Genomic DNA, 20,672 nt, shown 5'->3' on the forward strand with positions numbered 1-20,672 from the left:
AAAATCTTTAGTGTGTTCTGTGCAACCTGAAGATGTGTGATATATAACTAAAACTGCGTGACTTGGAAGATAGCTGTAGTAAGTTATAGCAGCTTTTAGGCAGCTCTAAATTATATTGGAACCAGTGCTTGGACACATTCAAGTCTGAGAATCCAGAACCCATTACAGTGGGTCAGTATTTTTCAAGAAGACCAGTTTTCTGTCAGAAAATACTAATTTTATGAAATCATTATCATTGTAATTATTTCCTGGTATGTCTTGGTTTTACTTGATTTTTGTCCAACAATGTACTTTATAATGTCAGAACTTCCCTTGGAAGGGATGTGAGAAGTGAAGGTTTTTAGTGATACCATTTATTGGGATAGACTGCGTAGTTAGTAGAGATGTTAAATGAGCTTTTGGGAAATGTTTGCACCAGCCATAAAAACTATACTCCTTGTGAACACCAACAGAGACATTGAGATGAACATAATGCTCTTTCCAGTGGACTGCAATCATTCTCAGAGTGTTTAGGTCACCGATGGAAACTGAGGCTTTGGTGAAAGCGACGTGCTGTAGGAAAAAGCTGGGGACATGGCGTGTGTATCTGAACGCTGATCCAAGTTAGAAAGCAGGTATCTTACTGCTTAAGCTGAGTTCTTATCAAAGTTAAGTGCTATGCCGATGTGCTGTCAGGAATCCTGATGGAAAAAGTGCGTGACAAATAGCCTGTAATCCCTGCAAGAAAAAGGCAAAATTGATAGACCAAGGCACCTCTGACAGATGAATGGGAAATCCTGCTGCTAATTCAACCTAGGGAGCTGGAGACAATGTGAAGGTGAGGCGCAGAGGTGGTTTTGGAAAGTCAGGTGACACGTTTTATATTCCTGCTGCAGTGAGAGCAGAAGACCAGGACTTAAGCCATAATAGTCAATGTAGGAGTAATTTAAGTCATATCAGTAACCCATTGTATTAACCCTAGTGAGTGTTGATTCTGCCCCAAATACTCAGTATAAGTGCTTTGCATCAATAGAAATTTACTGGAGGATAATTTAGTCCCAGTTGAGGTAATAATGGGGACTAGGGAAGGAAAGGGAGTTTCACATACTAAGTTCCACTTAATTTGATTATTAAATTTACCTTGATTATTAATCCAGGTGAAAATGGCATTAGATTTAGCTGCAGATGTTGGGGAAATGATTGTGATGAGTAATGAGTGAGGAGGTGGATGTGTGGTGGATGGTTTTTACATTCAGTGCCTATATTCAGAATTTCCATGCAATTCAGTAAGAAATCCACGTAGAAAGGCTCGGGGCAGGATCAAGCTCTCCATGTAGGCACACCACTGCTTTCATTGTGTATTTTAATATGTAATCTGTAGCATGCTGCTTTAAAAAAATTAGGCTTAAGGCTATAGGTTAACAGAGCATAGGCAACTGAGCATATGTACATAGTGCATGGCTTAAAAAAATTACAAGCAGGTCAGATTGTTCACGCTGGAAATCACTTTGATTTGGGGCCAAAAGCTTGTCTTTTTTTAATCCCATACTGATATAATCTAAAGATTAAATAATAGGCTTAGCAGTCAGCTCCTTGGAGTCAGCGTATGGGATCCATACCTCCAGCAGAAGAGCAGATGGGTCGTGTGTTTATAGCACAGACTGTTAGGAGATCTAGTTTTTATTTCTTGTACTGCAGTGGTATTCCTGTGCAACCTGCAGCAGTGGTGATCCTGCCACTTGGAGCCTGGCTGGGAGCTGGAGCATGGCTCTGCTCAGCCAGGCTCCCATTTTGAATGGTGCATGCTCAGGGCCAGATTAATCCTTTAGTGGGCCCTAGGTAAAGAAATTCATGGGCCCCAGGCCAGTCGAGACCCACCTCCTCACCCTGCTGCCGGAAGGGAGCAGGGCTTGCTGCTACTCCTAGGAAGCAGCCACCACAGCGGTGAGGCCAGGGGAGGGGAAGGGAAGAGAGCCAGACAGGGCCATTTGCACCACAGCCACAGAGGGAAGGAGTGGGCCTCCACCCAGCTCTGTGCCATAAGTATGTGTCTAGTTTGTACGTTAATCCAGCCCTGCACGCACTGCCCCTGTGTGAACCACTCTGCTCCACTTCTTTTTTGTGCAGGTTTTTTTGAGCCCTGGTCATCTCAGGGCTCCATTTCAGGGTAGATATGTCAACTTTCATGTGAAGCTTAATTTCAGGGAATATCATGATTTATCTCAGGGCTGTCCACCTGCTGGTTAAATTGTGATCTGCAGGACTTGTTGGAAAACATGCTGGAGCTGCTAGTTTGAGCAGCAACAGTATTAAGAGCTCTATTAAAATCTTTGTTCTTGGACTGACAGGTTCATGTACTATTTCCTTCATCATTCAGAAAGGCCCAGCTAGCTTGTGTTTAGGCCAGTATCTCCATTCCAAACAGTGCTGGTGACATTTTTTTTCTGCTTTGCAACATTTCATTGGTGTTGCATTTAACAAAACAGGGATGGCTTAGAACCAGATCTCATTTTAACACCCAAAGCTTGGTGGAGGAAGGAGGATTGGGTTGAAAATTTTAGCAGTGGCTTATCTCTATCATGTTATATTCCAAATGATACCCACAATCTCTCCATGGAAAGATACCCAGTTCATGATCAGATACCAAGTTAATGATTTGTGGGTTTTGCTGAGATAAGGCAACTTGCTATAAGCCACCTTTGTGCTAATCAAGTGTCGATAATAATTCTAGATTAACACTAGAGTTCACTTGGTTCTATACTTCGTGGTCTCACAGTGCTGGAAGGGGGTTTGTTGCAGAAGGATGCTGTTTTTCCTCAGAATTATCTGCCTCATGGGAGTCCTGGTCCCGGGAAGACTTGGCCTGAAAATGCAATATGGTGGGTGAGTGTGAATGCTGACAAAAGACTGCAGTCAAGGTTTATGTCTTGGAATAGCACAAGTAAAGCACAACAGATTATGGAATCAGTAGTGAAAGGAAGAAGGACCTGTAAATATGACAACAGTGTTGGGAGCTGCTGAAAGAGTTTAAGGTTAACAACAAAAAAGGCAACTGTACATTGGAAGTGCAAAGTGAGGGCCATCATCAAAATCAGAAAAGTAAGGATTAGAGAGAGAATATAAGGACAAGAAAAAATGGTGAATGAGTTAATGCAAGTCAAAGCAGATAATGGTTCAGTCCTCCAAGGTAAAGTGCATCTCCTTTAGGAAGTGTGCCCTTGGTTGAAATCCATTTGGCTCAGTATCTTAGGGAAGGAACTCATGAAAATTGGGCTTTATGGGAATAAGACGCCTTTTACAACTATGCTGGTAGCAGGAGGAAGGATATTAATACATTGAACATTAATATATGGGGGGAGGAGGGAGACTGTGAAAACAATGATGTCTCAAAAGTAAGTGGAATACTGAACTTTCAAAAATCAGCAGTAAGGAAAAGGGGGAAATAGAGTTCAGATAGAAAGCAAAAGAAAACTTGTAATAAACGTAACTGAAAGAAGAACTTGGGAAATTTTAAAATTACCAAATCAGCCAACCCAAACAAGTTTATTCAGAACTGTTAAGCAAATTAGATCTTAAAGTTACTGCACTATTGCTAATTGCTTTTGCAAAAACATAAGCATGCAATATTTTCTGTTCTTTTCTTTTCCCCAACTGCACATGACCAGGAATCCTGGTTTTCTCTGTTTAAAAATGGCAAATACTCAGGTAAAAAATTGCAAATTCTTTCCTTAAAATCCCAAAATTCATTATTAAAATGAAAGGCCACTATATATAGGTATCAATTGAACACAACTTATTGATATATTGAAAATTTCAAAGCAATTTGGAAGCCTACCAGTGCCTCAATCACTATAATAAAATCAGTTCTATGTATTTTGGCATTTGATTTTGGGTTTTTCATTATGGAAAATTAGAGCTCCTGTTGAGACCACTCTGTACATCCCAGGGAATTATGCACAGAAAAATTCAAAATGATGCACAGGAAAACTCAAAAGTATACAGAATTAATTACTTTTATTTTTTTATGAATTAAACTAAACAGAACACCATTTGACCGTCTTTAGAAGTATATGTAGGTACTTTTTATGGATGGGGGATGGATGTGGAGTCTGTGTGTAGGGGGATTTGTGAAGGTGTGGGTATGTATGTGGGGTTTGTGGGACGGTGTGGGATTTTGGGGGGACTGTGAATGGGTGTGGGGATTGTGAATGGGTGTGGGGTATGTTAGGAGTTGTGAACAGGTGTGTGGGAGGGGTGTGGGGGTTTGTGGGCAGGTGTAGTGTTTGTGGGGTTTGTGGTGCACAGCCCCCAGGGCTGGTGGCTCAGTGGCACATGCCTCTGGCTGAGTCCCAAGGCCTGTACATGCTGGCACAGAGCTGGATCAGCCTGCTGGCATGCGCCTTCACATCAGACCAGGCTGGCTATGTGCCAGCACATGCAGATCATGGCACTGCATGCAGGAGCTGCATGCCATTGAGCCAGGTGGGCTCCATGCTTCCACATGGGGCTTCTAGCACTCCAGTGGGAAGCTGCATGTGGAGGCAAGCAGAAACCCACCTGGCCCAATGGCATGCAACTCTATGCCTCTATGTGTGGCTTCCTGCCTGGCCTGATGGCACACAGCTCCTGGTCCATGTGCCATCAGGCCAGGCTGGGCTAGCCCTTCATGTGGGGCTTCTAGCACTCCAGTGGGAAGCTGCACAAGGACGCATGGGGCATGAAGTCATGCGCCATTGGGCCAGGCCGGCTCCTGCTTGCCTCCATGTTCAGCTTCCTGCTAGGGTGCTGGAAGCCTCATGTGGAGGGCTGGACCAGCCTAACCCAGTGGTGCATGGATGACAGCAGCAGCTCAGCACCTGCCGCAGCCTCTGGCATGCTGCAGTACTGCACCATGGCCACTGCCTCGTTCTTGTGGTAGTGGGGGGCAGGGTTAGATGCCCCTCCTGTTCAAAACTCCTTGGTATGCAGGTAAAAGACCCTGCCTGCCTACCCATCCCTACCTCTGGTGGGGAGCAGGGATGCTACTTGGGTTTTCCCATGTTGGCCTGAGATTGCCCATAGACTCTTCCCTACTTCTTCAGCCCCTACCCACACACCCCTGCCATGCCCTCCACCCACCTTGCTGGCTCTTCCCACAGCCCCCAGCCCTGGCAGTTACCTGCATCCACACCCACACCCAACCTACAGGGCCCCCCTCATCTCTGCTGGTGCCCCTCATTCCTGACCCACAGCCCCGTACTCCCTTCAACCCTGCCAGAGGGGTCTCCAGCCCCCTGCAAGCTTTCCTTACCCCAAAGGCTTCAGGAGTGAAAGTGAGCCTGAGCTAAGCCTTGGCTGACTCGAGAGTATCAGGCTCTGCCCCTTCCCCCTCTCCCCCACTCAGGACAGGGCTTAGGGTTTTTCTCCCTTTTTGCAAGACGCTTTTGCAGGCTTGAATCCTGCAGCCTGCAGACAGCTCTTTGCAAAAGTAAAAAATCTGTCTGTTTTCCCCTTAAAATGAAAAATCCACTCTTTTCTCAGATAAAAGGTAAAATCCACATTTTTCCCGTTTTTCCGTGGGAAATAGAAAATCCAGATCCTTCAATTTGGACATTACAGAATGAAATTCAATCTTAAAATGAAAACAAATGTCTCAGTGGTGTGGAATGATCCAAAAACATAGATGGAGGTATATTTAAGAAAACTTGGAGTGGTTCAAGGAAGACTGAGATAGGGAAAACTTCCTGACAGCAGGCTAGGTTATCTTCTGTGTGCTATTGGCTCATGCCAGGGACAGAAAAGGCCAGCTCTTATTCTACCTATGGGGTGTCTAAGTATCAACATATTGCACCCTGCTCAAGTCCCTGAAAGCTGAGTGGGTCCTCTGCCACCTCCTCGCTGCTTCCCATGCTCAAGCAGGTTTTTAAATGCCACTAAGCCACTCATTCCCATTGCAATGCTATCTGCACTTTAAGATGCCTGAAAACTTTAAAAATCTAGTCCTGTTTCACTAATAACTGATTGCTTAGTAGGAGGTTGCAATTTGCGGGGTATGGATAGAGGAACATGAGATGAGGAAAGCAAGATGTCTGAGTTTCTAACTACAAAACCAGAATTACACAGATGTGAATGGAAGTGTTGGGGACTGCCAAAGTAACCACAGTCCAGGGATGTCCGTCCTAACAGGACAATGTCAGGAGGCTGGAATCCGCCCAGTGTGTAAGACCAACCCTATTTCCTCCACCAGCAGCTCTTGCACAATGGACACAGCTTCCTGCTCTCCCTGCCCCCTTCTTTTTTTCTATATGGACTATCCATATATACATATTTTGGAGCCTGATCCAAAGCATATTGAATTCAGTAGAAAGACTCACACAGAATGTAATGGACTCATTACCTTGGTTTCTAGCTGTCACCTTAACTGTGTTCAGGACTAGGCTCACTGCAAAAAGAAGATTATGAAACTGAGCCTAGTCCAGCTACCTTGTGTTTTAGGCTGAGAGCAGGATGCTGCCTGGCAGCACTTAAGTGAAAGGAAGGTCATTTGAAAAGACCAACGGGGCTTAACTCTTTTATTTTAATTTGCCACCTATAACACAGTTCTGAGCAGCCAGTTGGAAAACAGCCTGCACCGGGACTGTTGGTTTAGCAGAGTGAGAATGCTTCACCGTGTCCTTATCAGAAAAAACGTTGTTCTTGATTGGCCACATGGATCAACTTTGTGCTTCTACATCAAGAAACCTAGTCCATAATCATAAACGAATGGATGCTTTCTCATCTCAGTGTGCTGTTAAAAATTATCTGTCTCCACATTGGCTATTGTAAAAGGTTTATCAGTAAATAAGAGCCAGCCATCTGGCAGCAATCTGACTGTCTGGCATTTCTTTCATTTGGTGTAATTAAGACATAATGTCAATGGGGATAGAGAGATATTACAGGATATTGTTTCTCTCCTGATAGACAAAGAACAAAGCAAGCCTAGGCATTTATGGAGAATAAACTCTGAACTGCAGCTGAGATATTTATTCTCAAAGTGGGAGATGTTTATCCTGTGTCTGCATAGACATTACTGCTGTTGTATCAAATAGTTAGCAATGCAAATGTAATCATTTTGCCTAATAGCCAAAGGTGCAACAGTGACAGCTTTCTTTTGAACTGGTAGTAAACAGCCAGTTCTAACTGGCAGAGAAAACTAATTTACTTTGTGTTTCAGCCAATCAGCAAAGGTCATATATATATTTTTTTAATGCTTCCTATATTTTTCAGTGGCTAATGGGACAGTATAGCAAATTCTATTTGCATGTATGTTGAGCTGATATTGTACATTTGTGTATGGAAACGGAAATGGTAGCAGTTACAGCTCAACCAAAAACTGCATATTATATTGATGATCATTAATGATTCACTTTGTAAGATGCTTGCAATAAGAGTTTCCATTATAGAATCTTTAAAAGTAAAATGTTTCCTTACTGCAAATGTACTACAAGTAGGGTGACCATTATAATTTGAGGGAAATCCAGGATTGTGAGGGGCAGGGGAGCTGCAGAGGGCCGGGCATGACAGCAGTGCACGTGCGCGTGTGTACAGGGGCACACACGCACATATATACACACACACACACCCTGACCCCGTTAATCCTTCCCCCCTCCCCACCTTGACACTAATGCACAAGTGACTCCACTCCAACAGAGTCCAGACCAGGGACCAGCAGTGGGGAAAACTGAAGCAAAATTCCTAAGTCCAGAGCTGGACACGTGCAGGCAGGTTTGTGCCAATCCAGGAATTTTGGTTCAATTTTTTCCACTGGCTAGGGCACTGAGAGACCCTCCAGAATCTGGGACCGTCCCAGCCAAATCAAGATGTATGGTCACCCTAAATATATAAGGATTTATCCATAGTCCTATAAAGTACTACAAGGACTTGATCCAAAGTCCTTTAAAATCAGCCGATTATGAGGCTGCAGTTCTTGGTTGCTAAGACATATAAATATTTCTGGTGTTTTAATTTTATAATGCTCCTAGCAGATAACTTCTAACTTACCTTTGGATAGTTTACATGCCATATAGCTGTCAAAGTTCACTTCCAGTCCTACTGGCACATTTTCTTATATCATATACTGATTTAAAACTCTTGTAATTTGTAATTCCACATCTGCTTGCTAGCAGATCCAGAAAGATGAGCTGTACAAACACTTTAAAAGAAACACTCAAAAATATTGTCTGAATCAAACCCACAAGTTTGTCTCACCTGTATTTGCAACTGTTTAACTTTATTCTCTTTAAGATTATTTTTTCTTCAAATGAATATATGCATAAAATGAAAGTCTTGCAACTTCTTGTGCAAACATATTCAGAAAGGAAGTTCTTATAATCTGAAAATCTCTTTATTTTTCTGTATTCTTGTTTAATTTTATTTTAATAAAGTCTTCCAGTCAGAAAGCAGGAATAATGCCCTGTGATTTTAATTGACCAGGTGTGTAATGCATAGTGAAAGGTCAGCCATGCACATAGCAAATAGCCAATGAGATATTCACAAGACTAAACAGGGTTTGCATAAGCCTGCATCAAGCTGTTCTGAACAATGAATAAATAAGTCAAATACTAACTATTTGTGGTTTATATTTGAAACTCAATACTTTAAAAATTTAAATCTTAAAACCCAGTTGTCAGGTAGGTGTGGTCCATCTGAGGCTGGTGATCCCTTTTATTGCTTTGTCACATCTATCCAGGCATACTTTGTTCCTATGTGCTGGGATCCAGCTTCCAAATGGATGATCTAATTCTCAGTGAAAGTTACAAGTACAAATAGTGTTCATAAAGCCAAATGGAATTTGTAACTGAGCAAAGACATGTTTCCCAAACTGCCACATACCCCATGCAAAACTGAAAAAGATCCAGTAGCTATAATATTTCATAGAAGAATTACATCTCTATAGCCATCCGGCACTAGGATGGCAAATGCTGTATAGACATACTGATGACAGCCCAGCTACAGTGACACTTGCTAATCAAAGATACTTTGAAAGAGGATTAAGGGCCACTCTGAAGCTGTTCACTTGACAGGGCAATCTCTAATATCCTGTCTGTCAAGTTCTCTTTGGTAAGTAAGTAACAATGCCTTGTCAACAACAGGTAGGGAGAGTTGGGGTATGGATGGATGCTGCTACACAAACAATCTAGCACCTGGAATATATATTTATAGCAAATTTATGGTCAAATAATAATTATGGACCAGATTTTCTAAAGACAGTCTCTTGCTTTGCACTCATAATTATGTGTGCCCATATTTTGTGGAGTGCACAAAAGGCAGTCCTAAATAAGGCAAGGCTGAAAAATTGCGTCTGTGTCCTATGAGAAACAGCATTTCATTTGATTTCTTTAAAACAGTTTTTGAGGAGGAGCCTTTCTCTGAAGGTATTTCGTATGCAGGACTTAGGGCTATGTAATGATGGACACATAACTGACATATTATTCTTAGAAATCCTTATTATTCAGGTTGTATCCAACTTGCAGATTTTAATTTAACACAACTCTGATAATCTTTTGTGTGTGTGTTTGTTTTTGGATTTGGCTCCCATGGGTTTTGGTTCATGTGATTTTGTACTGCCTAAATTATACTTGGAGTTTTAGATGTGGGTAACCATTAGATCTCAAAATAAAACTTAGCTGAACTAACTCTTCCAGGCTTTAAATGGCATTCAGCATTAATTTCAGCAGATCAGGCTACTTACTCATGAGCTCATGAAATCAACAAGTGGAATTTATTCTGCTTTTGTAATAATTTTAGTAAGAGCATTTACACACAGTTTTATCACCGTTATAGAGTTTGCAGGTTCAAATAACTCCATGAAACTGGTATCTAGTCCAAAGATCACTGGAGCCAAAAGAAGTCTTATGTCAGATTCATTTGTCACTGACTCAGGTCTGTACACTGATGGATTCAGAGCAATCATATTCCAGAATAGTCATACAACACACTCTAATATATAATAAACACCATGCTTTGAAAGACAGAATGAAGGGGAAAAGATTCTTCCAGAGAGATGGTTGTGTAAAGCAGGGAGTCTAATTTTCAGATGACTTGGCTGAAACCCTAGCTGTTGCTGAAAACCGGTCTCCATGGGCGGATCTATGATTTTGAAATGAGCTAAAGCCTCTCCAAGATCATGAAATAGGAGGAGAGATAAAGAGAACTAGCGGACAGTAAAATTACCCTAAGAAAGGTTGGCTTCATTAGTGGAACACCATGTCAATTAAAAAGGAGAGACAATCCTTAATATGACCAGTGAAAAACAATAAGCCATTAAGTTAATTGACTCCCTCAGCTGCCTGAATAGAAATGCACTCCTGGAGAGCAGGAATCAAAGCAGAGTGCTTCTCTCCTGGTCAGAAATTCAGCTTGCCCTTTAATATATGCTCCCCAGGCTTGGGAGGAATGGTGCTTAGTTTAAGTGAGAAAAAATGGTAACATGTCTAGCAAATAAAGCACCACTCTAGTCATGCCAGATGAAAACAAAAACAACCCCACATTATTAATATAGTGCATATATAACTTTTTTTTACTGGTTATTTAAAGTGATGAAATTTCAGCACGTCAACAAGGTTTGATCACCAAAAAATTCATCCAATGCTACAGCTAAAAAGGAAAAAATCTTAAAATCGTCAATTAATATTTTCAGTAATTTTTGTCATAGTATGTTTCTATTCACAAATTGAACTTCATTATGGAAAATCTCACAAACATGTTAAATTTCAGAATATTGGCCTGCTATAATCATTGTTGTTGCTGTTACTGTGCCTAGTGGCCAGAAGAGCCACCGGTTTGAGGGAGTCCCTGGTATAAAGGCGAAGTTCCTGCTTTATCAGAACAAGGCATCAGGCAAAGTATCAACCCAAATCAATCTTTAGTTACCGTTAGGCAACTTTTTCTCTTTTTGTCTCCAGAGTCCAAATAAACAAAGTACAGGAACAACTTGACAGTGGTATACAGAAGGAAAACAGCAGTTTCTGGAGAGTTCTCGAAGGTTATAACTATACTGCCTATCATCCGATGGAAGAGGTGAGGAGGGACCCAAGCCTGACTCCCAGTGGAGCCAGAATTTCATTCTGTGTTTTTGATTCTCCATAGGGTAAATACTCTGTGTGAAGGACTGATGGATCATGAGGGTCCAAATAATGTTACTGGCTTCAAGCCAATATTCGTAACTTCTAGTTCATATTGTCATATTTAAGTATGCCTTTTCATTATTATGACAATTATTTGCCATATTTACCTGCATACCACACATGCTTTTTCCTGCAAAAGTAGCCCTCCAATTGGGGTCTGTGTCTTGAGCAGGAAAGCTATTTCTGCACCAGAATAGAAGGATAGAGATGTTGAAATGGCCTTAAGGGTCTCTGTTTCTCTCCCTTCTCTCCAGCCAGCATTCAGCAGGGCAGAAGCCGCTGCCAAAAGTTGCTGCTAATTTGGCAGTGGCTGTGATAGGATTAAAGCTTGAGCTTTTGTCTGAAGCAACCAGTGAGCTGGTTGAGGGCAAGCAAGCTACTTCATGGAGTTAGCTTTCAGCTCTGATTATGGAAAAAACCCTTTTTTCCCTTCAACCTGCCTTCCGAAAACAAGGCATGTATCTTATGGGGAGGGTGGTATGCAAGAAAATGCACTAATTAAGCTCTGAAAAGCTTGGTAGTGAATAGAACACCAATACACTGAAGACTGTTCCTGTCTTGATGAGTTTATAAGATAGAAGGAATGAGATGTACTCAGAAAACCGGAGAGGAAAAACTTCCTGTTTTTCCACATCTGGTGGTTTGCTTCCCTTCTCTGGAAGTACCCAGCTTTTAGAAAAGACTTAAAGTCAGATTTAGAGGACTGAGACAACTAGACTGTTGCTCACATATCTGTGTTACAGTCTGATTAGAGGGTACTTGCAAAAACAGCCTTATGGTATTGCAGATGTAGAAGATGAGGGAGAGTGCACAGTAAACACTTGCATTTTTTGGTTTGTTGGCTGTATTGTGGAGAACTGCTGTTCAATTGAAATACGGTTAAAACTAATAATAATCTGAATGGAAGGATGGATTTAAAGGCAGTGTTAGGATTTGGTGGAAGGAACGACCCAGTGCCCAGTGAAGTCAGTAGAAAGGGGCCCGTAGATCAAGAATGTTGGCTAGGGTACAAAGGATTGCTTGTCTTGTCCTGCAGTGACACAAGCCCAACCTGGATTTTTTTTTTTTCTTTGATGCAAGTGAAATACTTTCGTCTTGTGCAAAGTACTTTCACAGCCTGAACTGTGCACCGAGTAAAATACTGCATAAGCAACATAAAAAACATTTATATCTGGAAATGGGGGGAGAGAGCACAAGGAACTCCCTGTTAACGGCAGCAAGTCCTTTTGACTGTTTCAGATTTATCATTGGATGTATCAGATAAAGGAAAGCAACAGGGAACTGGTGACTCAGCATTATCTAGGAACAACATATGAAAAATGGCCAATGTATTATCTTAAGGTGAGTGAGGATCTATTATTAAATATAAAGGGCATCTTCATAAACTGGGGGCATGTCTAACATGGCCATATGGTGCCTTTGTTTATTGTGCCATCATTTAGTACTTCCTTTTGGAAGTACTAAAAGATGGTGCAGTAATGGCCTGTACTGCACCATGCTGCCTGCACACGGTTATTTTTGGCTGCTACGTCACCATAGCAACTTAGTATAACAAGGGAGTGTGTTGCTACGGCGCTGTAGTGGAGGCATCCAATGGTAAAAAGCCTCTTGTGTAGATGCACCCTTGGAGTTGTAAATGTCAAGGTTCAAACTTTCTCTAAAAGGATTCTTGTCCAGATTCACTGAAAAAACGGATGTTTTTGCTTTTAGATAGTATATTAGAGATGCCTGCTATCTCTCAGATGATTATAAAAAAATCTTTGAGATCACTGTTATGAAGTGAAGACACCAGGTTTGGCTAAAATATTATATAGTGGAGACAACATAATCAACCTTGTGTAACTATATGTCATAGCTGCTTCTCTAGTAGAGGGGCTGTCTGCTTTTAACACCTTCTATGAAATACCACCTTTCTACTGTGACTATTTCATGACAATTTGTTCAAGAAGTCATGGCAAAATGACAGTTTTAATCATTTGCTTGGCTATTATATAATCTGTCTTCAATGCCAAGTAAAATTAGACTTTCTCTTTCTGCATGTCTACTTCCAAAGAACATCAAAGTATGAACAAACAGTCCAGCATATGACTAGTATATACTGATTTAAAAAATGGCTTTATTGACACTCTTTGTTCAACAGGCACTTTAAAATTTTTGTTCTGGGATTATACTGAGATTGGGTTATCAGGGAGGAAAGCCTGTCATAATGAAACCTGTAATAGTAATGATTTTGGATGGCTCAGAAGTATACCGAAGAACACACTTTGTATCCTGTAATATGCTGGGCTGTTTTATTGTAATATAAGTTTTCCTATTGATCACTTTTTACCCTCCTTAGATCAGTCAACCAACAAATAAAGCCAAGAAGATCATTTGGATGGATTGCGGGATTCATGCCATAGAATGGATCTCTCCAGCCTTCTGCCACTGGTTTGTGAAAGAAGTGAGTCATTCTTTTCCTGTTTTCAGTAATAAAAAGAACATACAACTGGATACTTCAGTTCTTATCATCTGCTCTTTAAGAGAAAGCTGTATGCTTTCACTCTTAGTGATGGGTAATATTTACTATTTGTGCAGGTTTGGAGGCCCAAGTTCATACAATGGCTTGGTGGTTGATACCTTGTCCTCTCAATTTGACCCAAACTCCATTGAAGTGAATGGGAAGATTGCTATTTGCTATAGCAGGCTATACAGCAAGTTTTTTGTATGCATCCCAGAGCCACCAGGCCACGTGGAACAATTTAAGATCCTAAGGGTAGAATACTAGAAGATGTAGTATAGAGAGATTCCTTAACTTTTTGTGTATAGCTGTCCTAAAGCTCCTGCTTATCTGTGCAGCTTACAACAATAAAAGTAGTAGAATGAAGTATACATGTTATTTAATAGAGTGCCATGTCTGAAATGTGTTTGAGGTTGCAGTAGATGTCTTAGTGTGCTTGATGGGCAAGTGGAATTGAGGTTACCACTTGGGATCTAAGACCATCTGATTCTTCTATGCTAGAGCTAAACTAACATGTGTATGATCTTAATTGATTAATGCCAGGTTGTCTGATGCAAGTCTTTTGTGCTCTTTTTTTTCAGATTCTACAAAATTACAGAACTGATCCAAAGATAAGCAGCCTTCTCCAGAACTTGGACTTGTACATCCTGCCTGTTTTCAATATTGATGGGTATATCTATTCCTGGACCACAGTAAGTAAAGAAAACCCAAGAGCAGGAAAATCTGTCTGTTAATTGTGCAAGGATAAATCAAGAACTAGCAAAATGTTCATTTTATACTTCTGGAGGGCATAGTCAGCAGCAAAGTCTACACTTGCAGGTGAGTTTTTCTACATAGAGGCAGAATTGTCAAAGCCTCTCTCTTGCTGGAATAGAGTGATAACTGTTACACATAACCACTCATCCATGGGACAAAGGTACCACCTCCTCAGGAAATCAGCACTTCTTTGAGCTCAGAGGGTGTCTCTACACATGTGCTTTACTGCCGAGTAGACTAATTAGCTCCAAAAGAAAGTGTCATCATCTACACATGTATTAGGGTTCAGTAAACTAATTAACTCTGCCATAAGATAGTACTGCCAGAGCACAGTACTTACCTGTGCTGAAATAGATGTGTAGACAATGACAGCGGCTGGTTGGGGCACAGGGGAGCTAAAGTGTGGGGGACTGTCTGCAGCCTAGCCCCACACTATTAGCACCCTCATGCCCCAGCCAGCTCCTCCACCACCCAACATCATCACCTGGAGCCTGGGGCTGGCCTGCCTAGACCCCCTGCCATCCCAGAGCTGCTCTGCCCTGGCTTGAAGTGCTGTGGTCTCAGGCACATGTGTAGACACTGCACCTGGGAGCAGTTGCGTCCAGCATGAACTGTCATAGAGTTTATTGCTCTGCCTTAATTGCATGTGTAGATACACCCAGAGGGATACAGATCAACAGTGAAGGCACTAGCTTCAAGGATCCAGAATCCATTTTTTCCTGCTGTCTGGGAATGACTACAATACTTCGAAATGTAGAATGCAGTACTACACATTCCCCCCAGAGAAGCAACAGCACATCACTGGACACCTGAGCAGGAATGGTGTCTTTTAAGGACAGTAGATAATTACTGGACTCCTCAGTTAGATGTATCCTTCCAAATATATCTCCCAAATGCGAATCCTCTCATACCCATTTCTTTTCCGGGTATTTTGGGTAATGTGGAGAATTAAAAAGGATGTGTCCAGTAGCTCCCTTTTTTGAATCAAGTGAAACCCCTTCTGAATTCTTATTTAACTCAGGACCTTAACAGGGCCCTGTAGGCTCATCTGTCCCAGTCTATATCCTGTCTGTCTCCTTGTTGAGTTGAATCTGTCTTTCATCATGGAGCTTTCCAAAATCAGACATTGCAACATCAGCATTTGGAGAGCTCCACTCTGCACTCTGTTGTGCAGGTGGCTCTCTGGAGAAGCATACACAGACTGTGCATAGTGTGCGCTGGACCACGGTGACTAAGCTTGGGCAGGGGGTATAATGTCAGGGGAGGCAAGGAACTGGGGAATGATAGGAGCATTGACTGGCAACCCCCCCTCGACCTTTCTTTTATAGTATCCCTGACAAAACCTGGGTCTCAATAGAATCAATCTTGGACAATAAAACACCACCTGTAATCTGGCATTTGCTTTGGAACAGGGTCACCTGCCCTGCTGCAGGGGAATGGCAGGGGAAGTTGCTGTACCACAGTTCACTTGTCTCCTATTGTACTGTGTATAAAAGTTCCCAGCTTGAAAAGAGAGGTAAAGCATGTTCCCTAGCCACTCTTTAGAAATGCATCATGCACAGCAGTTAGATTGAATGGAGGTGTTATTTGGAATGGCAGGATTTAAGTGCTAGGGGTTTATATAGGATGTTGCTTTGATCATTATTCTCTTGTTTCAGTTATGTTATAACACAATGATGCAATTTCTGTTCAGGCACGTCTCTGGAGGAAATCCCGTTCTTCCCATATGAATGGCACCTGCTTTGGGACAGACCTTAATCGTAACTTTAATTCCTCCTGGGGTGGTAAGTTTTAAGTACTTGAGATTTGATACAGGAAAATATATGAAGGGGGAGGTGAAACAGCCTCTGAGCTATGTATATCTCTTACTCTAAAAGAGTAAAGAGTTGTAAGATAGAAAACGCACACTTTTGATTCCATCAAGAGAGACTTATAAGTAGAAGCTAACTTGTAAAAATATCTAAGTCCTGATTTTCAGTTTGGCCCCAACATAGCATCTGATTTTGCAGGCAGAATTTTGCTTCTTAAATAACCCTGCCTCCAGTCTACTGCAGGTACAATCATTAGTTCTAGGCAGAAATCATCTTAGACTGCAGTATTTGTGCTGCTGAGAATTACAGCGGCAGCTGCAGACATGCAAGGGCAGTTATTTGTAGGTGTAAAATCGCTCATGCACCTCTGAAAAACAGGGCCTACCCTCAGCTGACTCCCTTTTATATATTTTACTTCCCCCACTACTTCTCTCTTACCTCACTAGTGCTGTACCATCTTCTCTTGGTGGAAGGCTGGGCTCCAGTATAAATTCCACAAGAGCCCTGATTTTTTCTGAAATGGAGGGTAGGAAAAAATATCTGAAAAGTGGAAATGATTCTCCTTTTGGTTCCTTTGGTTAATCCAAGGTTTAAAAATAATTAATTTCACTCTCATTATACTATTGGGATATCTGTTTAGTGAAGATAGAGTAATATTTTCCCTGTGGAACCTTCGTCTTGCGGCCAACTTTTCCAAAAATCAAACAATTTCAGCCTAAAACCCAAATGGTCGAATTCAGTTATGCTACTGTGGAGCCACTTGGAAGTTATGGTTTGGGTGGCTCATGCCTACATTCTTCTCTGTGGGACAGGCTTTCCTCATGGTTTCCTTTCCTGACTAGTAGAAGTGAAGCATTATGTCCCATGAGTAGTCTGCAGCCTGTAGTCTGATTATGGAAGAGACTGGAGACCTGAGAAAGCCCAAATGTAACTTGACTGCTCAGTGTTAACCTGAAGACACCAATTCTCCGAGGTACAGAGTTCCTCACCCTCTTGTGCAGATTTTGAAAGGGTGACAGTTTTGGAGGTGTGCAAAAATGACAGCAATGTTTTTGTGACATAGACAGTTCAGCACTTGGAGCACGTTTATGGCCCCCAAACACTTTCACATCAACCTAGCATCTGCTTTTAATCTTTACTTATGCTGGAGTTAGAAGTTAACAGATCAGTATTCTTATGTGAACCATATAGTTCCCCACTCTCAGACTCTCATATAAACGTCACTGTTCTCTCAAAATACATATTTATTTTGGTTTGCCTCTGATTTCCTGTACAGGTGTTGGTACATCCCATAACTGTTCCAGTTCAACTTTTTGTGGGCCTGAGGCAGAATCAGAACCTGAAACTAAAGCTGTGGCTAGATTGATTGAAAGCAGGAAAAGTGATATTTTGTGCTTCTTGACTATTCACTCTTTTGGACAGCTCCTTCTCTCTCCATATGGATACACAAAGGAACCTGCAAGTAACCATCAGGAACTGGTAAGGCCACAGTTCCATAATATATGTTGGAGTCAAGTATTACATTTTCATTAGCTCTTGCATCCTGATCGCCTCCTTGATGATTAATGAGTCTGTTTAATAACGCCCATTATCTTCGTTGCCTCTTCTTAATACTGACAGTAGCAAACAAAGTACTTGTTGGTTTTGATATGGCATTTCTCTGAAGGGAGAAATGACATATCAAGATACAAAATCAATAGTTTTTCTTTAAAGAAAACACCACAACTTCCTGAGGGGATGGTGAACTTATAAAGCATGTACATTCTTCATTTACTAATTTGGAGCTACGTTCTCTTTCCCTATCCTATTCATATATCCATGTGTTATAGGTAAAGGTTTCTTTGCCTGTGTACTGCAACAATTCATCCTGATTCTTCACCTTAGATGATTATTCATGGATTATGAATGATATGAGCATTGTAGAAGTACTTTTCTCAAAATTTTGAAATCTAGTGCCCTACACAAAAACAAGCCTGTACTTAGTTGTACAGATATGTTTTCCATCCACAAAAGACTAGTTCAGTCCTCTGAACTCACGCTGGTAAGAGATACAACACAGATTTTCATTCTTCAGATGTGCAGCTAATCTAGTAGATTTGCTGACTATTAGCAGGGCAGTTTTTTAATTTTGCAATTTTTCTACATCATTTAAAAAAAAAAACAACCCACAAATTTTCACCCAAAAAGAACGTGTGTAAAATTTTCCAAAGGTTTTGGAAATTATTCCCTACCAGCTTGAGTGTTGAACTAAAAACTGATGCCAAAACCCGAAACCAGTGATATAGAAATGTAGCCTGAAACAGATAAGAATGCTGAGCCACTCAGAATAGTTCATGCATTTACCAGATAACAACATCTTTATTTTCATTTCAAATTCATAGGTGGATGTTGCACAGAAAGCAGCAACTGTACTGAAGGGAAAACATGGGACCAATTTCACAGTGGGGCCAGCCTCTTCGGTTTTATGTAAGTTTGTGGTTTTTTTCCTATTTGCTCTGTTGTTACAGAGGAATAAGAAGCATCCTGATTCTGTAATACTGCTTCACCGAGTGCCCACTTAGAATAGTAAGGGATAAACAGGTTTATATACTGATCACCTGAATATGTGATGATTTTGTATGTTAAATAGCTGACCACATGAAGGCAGTATCAGTCAGTTGCTGGTTCTTAAAAAGAATGGCTTATTTGAATAATCAGAAGTCCCAGAAATGGGTTAATCATTTTATTCCTACTAAAGTCTTTGGAAAAATGTCCACTGATATGAAAGAAGCCAGGATTTCAGCCCATCTGCTAGAGGTTCAAATCCAAATCAAGTCTATAGTGACAATCAGACTTTATCATCTGATGACAGCTTGCTGTTCAGTGTGAAATAAGCTGGTTTCAGTCTGGGGCCTACTAGACTGAAGACCACATCACAGAAACCATTATCACAGATGATATTAGCTGGCACTCTTATTGATGCTTTCTGCTGGAGTATGGAAAAATCATGGAGAACTATCTTCCTTTACCCATAAAAGCTTTTCTCCTGTCCAGATAAGAATGAATCATGTTAGATAGATGGAGCAGAAGAATTTTTTGTATATATTTTTTATTTCCAAGATATGCATGTCCACTGCCTGGGTTGGTCAGTCCCTTAGTTGCATGTACTTAATGCATCTCTGAGTTGACACACAAGGCATTTTGCTCATGTAGGCATGGCATGATTAGAAATGATCATCCACTTTTAAGAAGCTGGGCCCATGTTTGTAGATACTTTAAATCTGTAAAGAGACAGAACTGCAAGGCAGAGAAATTATATGGTCTGGACATAGGTTACAGTTGGAAAGTTTTCAGATCTGGAGTAAAACCTAGTAAAGCAGAAAATTTAATATCAGAACAGACAAATAATCCATCCACCTTGCCCTATATCTTGTCTGCAAAAGCAGCCAGGTCAGTCATTGGATAATGCTGTCTTATAGCAATAGTCCTCCTGGGCCATCCTGCTCAGTCCCCTGCATTTGCAGGCAACCATTTACTTAAGGATTCCCCCAGATCACTATTTCAGACCCTCATACACAACTCCAGGGCAAAACAACAGAAATACTAAGAACACCCTGCAGAAAACCATAGGCAAAGGCTAGCGGGGAGCAATTTTGCTTATGAAAGGTCTATGTAAAGATTTTAATGCAATCAAGAACTCCAGAACCTAGGTCCATTTCCCATTGTGAAGCACTGTTGTGTCTGCTTTGATGACACACTATGCTGCTTGGTTCAGGGATCTTGTAGTGATCTTGTATAAATTATAGCAAGAGAAATTTCTAACAAAAAAGTGCCGAATACACTCACCTCACCTCTGTTTTTGACTTCATAGACCAGAACTCTGGCTCCTCACGAGACTGGGCTCACATGATTGGCATTCCGTTCTCTTATACTTTGGAGCTGAGAGACAGAGGTGCGCATGCATTTTTTTTACCAGCAGACCAAATCCAACCCACATGTGAGGAGACTACTATGGCTGTGATAACCATCATTGAATATGTAAATCAGAAGTATTTCCCAAATGGGGCAAAACTGACCTCTGGAAATCTGTGTCTGAACCTGTTGCTTAGTGTCCTGTTCGTGGGGGCACTGTCTTAAGTATACCTATATAGACTGCAACAGGAAACGCCCATGCAGTGTGTAATATCAGTTCAAAGGGAAACACTGATGATACTTGGAGATCTGAATGCCATAACATTTAAATAAAGGATCATTACAGTACTTGCAAGCCTTTCGCCAGTGTTTTTAAAGGGGGAATAGGAGATGATCTGCCATCTAACAAAATCAGTCCCTTCTCAAGACCTGTGGTAGTGGATGGTTTGGTTCCATTCCTTTGATTCCTTAAAACAGGGGTGTCAGACATGCAGCCTGCAGAGCCCAAAAATCCAGCCCCTGGTGCTACTGTCTTTCTTGCACCAAACTGACCCCCCATCATGCAGTGCCTGGGATGTGTACCACCTATAG

The 20,672-nt window shown here is 41.3% G+C and overlaps 1 protein-coding gene across 1 annotated transcript; it reads left to right on the forward strand.

The window, feature by feature from the left end:
* Positions 1-1,191: 1,191 nt before the first annotated feature.
* Positions 1,192-20,421, forward strand: CPO (carboxypeptidase O). Its single transcript, XM_019553509.1, has 9 exons — positions 1,192-1,265; positions 10,902-11,016; positions 12,363-12,464; positions 13,462-13,566; positions 14,205-14,315; positions 16,073-16,163; positions 17,467-17,669; positions 18,572-18,656; positions 20,041-20,421. The coding sequence occupies exons 1-9, from the start codon at positions 1,192-1,194 to the stop codon at positions 20,304-20,306; spliced, it is 1,152 nt and encodes a 383-aa protein (XP_019409054.1). The 3' UTR covers positions 20,307-20,421.
* Positions 20,422-20,672: the final 251 nt, after the last annotated feature.

This window comes from Crocodylus porosus, unplaced genomic scaffold (assembly GCF_001723895.1).
Source record: "Crocodylus porosus isolate Cpor-Errol unplaced genomic scaffold, CroPor_comp1, whole genome shotgun sequence".
Lineage (NCBI taxonomy): Eukaryota > Metazoa > Chordata > Crocodylia > Crocodylidae > Crocodylus > Crocodylus porosus.

Bases quoted from the DNA above. Each gene is read 5' to 3' on its own strand.
- CPO (XM_019553509.1), top strand. From the start codon at position 1,192: ATGAGTGAGGAGGTGGATGTGTGGTGGATGGTTTTTACATTCAGTGCC. The intron at 1,266-10,901 runs GTAAGAAATCCA...TTTTGTCTCCAG, and splicing joins CAGAATTTCCATGCAATTCA to AGTCCAAATAAACAAAGTAC. The intron at 12,465-13,461 runs GTGAGTGAGGAT...TACCCTCCTTAG, and splicing joins GGCCAATGTATTATCTTAAG to ATCAGTCAACCAACAAATAA.